This window comes from Nannospalax galili, unplaced genomic scaffold, assembly GCF_000622305.1.
Source record: "Nannospalax galili isolate Female #2095 unplaced genomic scaffold, S.galili_v1.0 scaffold384, whole genome shotgun sequence".
NCBI lineage: Eukaryota > Metazoa > Chordata > Mammalia > Rodentia > Spalacidae > Nannospalax > Nannospalax galili.
Window position 1 is genome coordinate 2,660,969 of NW_008352648.1, and position 2,994 is coordinate 2,663,962.

Genomic DNA, 2,994 nt, shown 5'->3' on the forward strand with positions numbered 1-2,994 from the left:
GGGGGAGAAAGAGAGACTAATTTAAGATGTATTTGGAAATAGATCAATTACAAGCAGACTTTCTGTTGTCTTATCAATTCTTTAAATTTAGCCATACTTGTTTTATTAAAGTCAATCATTACATCATCTTGAAAATAAAATTTTAAAAGTATAATTACATGCCTACATTTTAGATGATTTTTAAAAGGGTGATCAAGCATAGAGAGCTGTATGGAGATTTTGTTTGGTTTTTCCTTCTGCTTGTTTTGAAGCACCGAACTTCTAATGTTCATTTTTACTTTTGGTAGTAAATGCAAAGTTTCAGAACATTAGAACGTTCATCTCACTGCATTAAAAAAGCAATTCTAACGAAATAGGTGATTATTCTGATACTGTTTTCTGGGATCTAGTTTTGAACTATGAGTCTTCAAGTCCCATAGAAATTAGGTGAGATGCCCAGCCACGCCCAAAGTCCATGCCAATCCAGCAAAGGGTAAAAAAATCAGTCATCTTGTCTGTTAAAAAGAAGCCACTGAAGAATTCAACCAGGCTCTGGCTATTACTCACAGTTACATTTTAATAAACAGGTGTTAATATCCATTGTACCACTTCCTAGGGGAGATTCCCGTCCCTTCAGTCACCTCATTCCCCCGTGTTCTCACCTAGCTCCCTAGTCTACAGTTTTTTCATACTTAATGTAAGCCTATCTGTTTTCACTATTTCTTCTGCTCTTAAATGAGAACTGAGACGCCTCAAAAATCCGTAACTCCTCTGCTGCCTCAGATCCTCCCTACCCGGCCACCTAACCCTTGCCCCATTTTGGAGTCTGGACTCCTGTCCACTCTCCATCCCGGTTCCCCTGGTCTAAGATGCCAGGAGCCTCCCCGCCCTGGCTGCGCTGCCCTCTCCCCCCTGCACCTGCCCCCAGTCCTAGCCAAACCCGCAACTTCAGCCATTCCAGAAATTGACAAAGAAGTTGCAGACCGAGTGCCACTTCTCCGCGCAGTAGGTCTGGGTGAGCTCGGCGTTCTGGTCCAGCCCGTCCGGGTTGGGCGGGGTCGTCCTGGGTTGTTCCCTACTCGGCTCGGAGGCCGGTTTTCTCCCGCCGGCTTTGCTCTTGGCTCTGGGCGCGCTCGGAGAAGGCGAGGGCTGGGGATGCGGAAGCCGCTTCCGGCTCCCTGCTCTCAGCCGCGGCGGGTCGGAGGGGCGCGTGGCCGGGCCAGGGACTGCGGCCAGGCGCAGCTCCGCGCCGGGGCCCTTCCTGCGGGCGCACAGGCGGGCGTGCAGCGGTGCGGGGTCCAGGCAGGGCCGCCGCTTCCTGCGCAACGCGCCCAGCACCTGTTTCCAGTAGAGCGCGCTGAGGGAAGGGTAGGCGGCGCAGCGCTCCGGCTCCCCGCGGTAGGCGCAGAGCTGCGGCGCTCCGTCCGCGCCCTGGCAGCGCACCGCCAGCTCCGCGCCCGCCAAGGCCCCCGGGACTGACGGCAGGAGCTGCCAGATACACGCGTGCTGCTCCGGGCTCACGAAGCGACCCGAGGAGCCGCCCGCGGGGCCCCTGGCCGGGGTCGCCGCGCGCCCCGCCGCTCCCTTGTCGCGCCGAGCGGCCGCGAGGACGCAGCCTTCCAGCAACAGCAGCAGCGAGAGCGACGCCCGCGGCCCCAGAGGACTCATCCCGCGACGGCCGTCCGACGGTCCCGCGTTCCCTGGCTTCAGTGGAGGCAGGGAGAGGCTAGCAGCACCCCCCGACCTGCGGAAGAAGCAGAGAGCGCTACAGACGGAATCCCGCGCAGCCCTCTCCAAGGGCACGGGAACCTGAGACAACACCTTCCGGACTTTCTGGAAACGGATGTCCTCAGCTAGCGGCGAGGAGCCACACTAAAGAGCTGTCCTGCGGCAACAACTTACTGTTTACATAATCGTTTTGAAACTTTTGATTATTGAGACAGCAAAACGATGCCGGATAAGCACTCACCCCCCCCCACACACACAACCTCCTCTAAACTGCCTACAAAATCTTTTCAGATTAGATCTACATGCACCTTTCCTGCACTTTAAACTTACCAGTTCCGGCAGAGGTGGGTGGCGAAGCAGTGTTAGAGCAGCGCTGAATGACTGCTATAAGGGATTAGCCTGTTTTAAGCCGTTCTCTGTGAATGAACCTGTTATCAATGGGACAGAAGGGGCCTCCCTCTCTATGCCCCTCCCAGAGCCTCTCACATTGGATTTCTCCCCATTACTGGCACACACACGCGCGTGCAGACCCATACAACGCAGATAGATGTAGGGTACAAGCAGCCTCGTGACACTAAATACAAGCGTTGTGTTTTGTTTCCCTCGATGAAAAGGATGCAAATTTAACAAATCTTTCCTTTTCCGTATTTAATTATCTGAAGAAAAAAAGTTCAAACAAGACGATCTAAGTTTTAAGGGTTAAATAAGATGAAACAATGATACTCTAAATGAGATACTATTTACACACACGGTTTTCTCTTTCTGTTACATTTATTTATTTTGTGTCAGTGTGTGTGTGTGCACACCATAGAACTAGTGGTCAGAAGACAGTTTTGGAAAGTCGGTTCTCTCCTTCCACCATGTGGTTACTGGGAGTCAAACTCAAATTGTCAGGCTCAGCAGGAAGCCCCTTTATCAACACTATTTCGTTGTTTTTGAGACAGTCATGTACACTAGGCTGGCCTAAAACTCACTTATATAGCCGAGGATAACCTTGAAATTTAAGCTTTGGGATAGTCCATTATCTATTCCATTATCTTTCTCATCTTTTTCTTTTTCTTGGTAATATATATGAACTTTTTTTTTTTTTTTTTAAACAGGGTCTCCCTGTAGCCCCAGCTGGCCTGGAACTGTCTATGTAGCCCAGGCTAGTCTCAAACTCACAGAGATCTTCCTGCCTCTTCCTCCTGAGTGCTGAGATTAAAGGCATGCACCACCACACTCGGCGGTACAACCTTTTTTATTTTAAGAGTTTATTCCCAAGAGGAGGATGAGATGGCTCAGCAA

At 51.0% G+C, this 2,994-nt stretch overlaps 1 protein-coding gene across 1 annotated transcript; it reads right to left on the bottom strand.

Moving 5' to 3' along the window:
• Positions 1–550: 550 nt before the first annotated feature.
• Positions 551–1,647, bottom strand: Fgfbp3 (fibroblast growth factor binding protein 3). Its single transcript, XM_008849603.1, has one exon. The coding sequence runs from the start codon at positions 1,645–1,647 to the stop codon at positions 928–930; it is 720 nt and encodes a 239-aa protein (XP_008847825.1). The 3' UTR covers positions 551–927.
• Between the last annotated feature and the right edge of the window lie 1,347 nt (positions 1,648–2,994).

What these genes read in the sequence shown, in the direction of transcription:
- Fgfbp3 (XM_008849603.1), bottom strand. Translation starts at nt 1,647, where the DNA reads ATGAGTCCTCTGGGGCCGCGGGCGTCGCTCTCGCTGCTGCTGTTGCTG.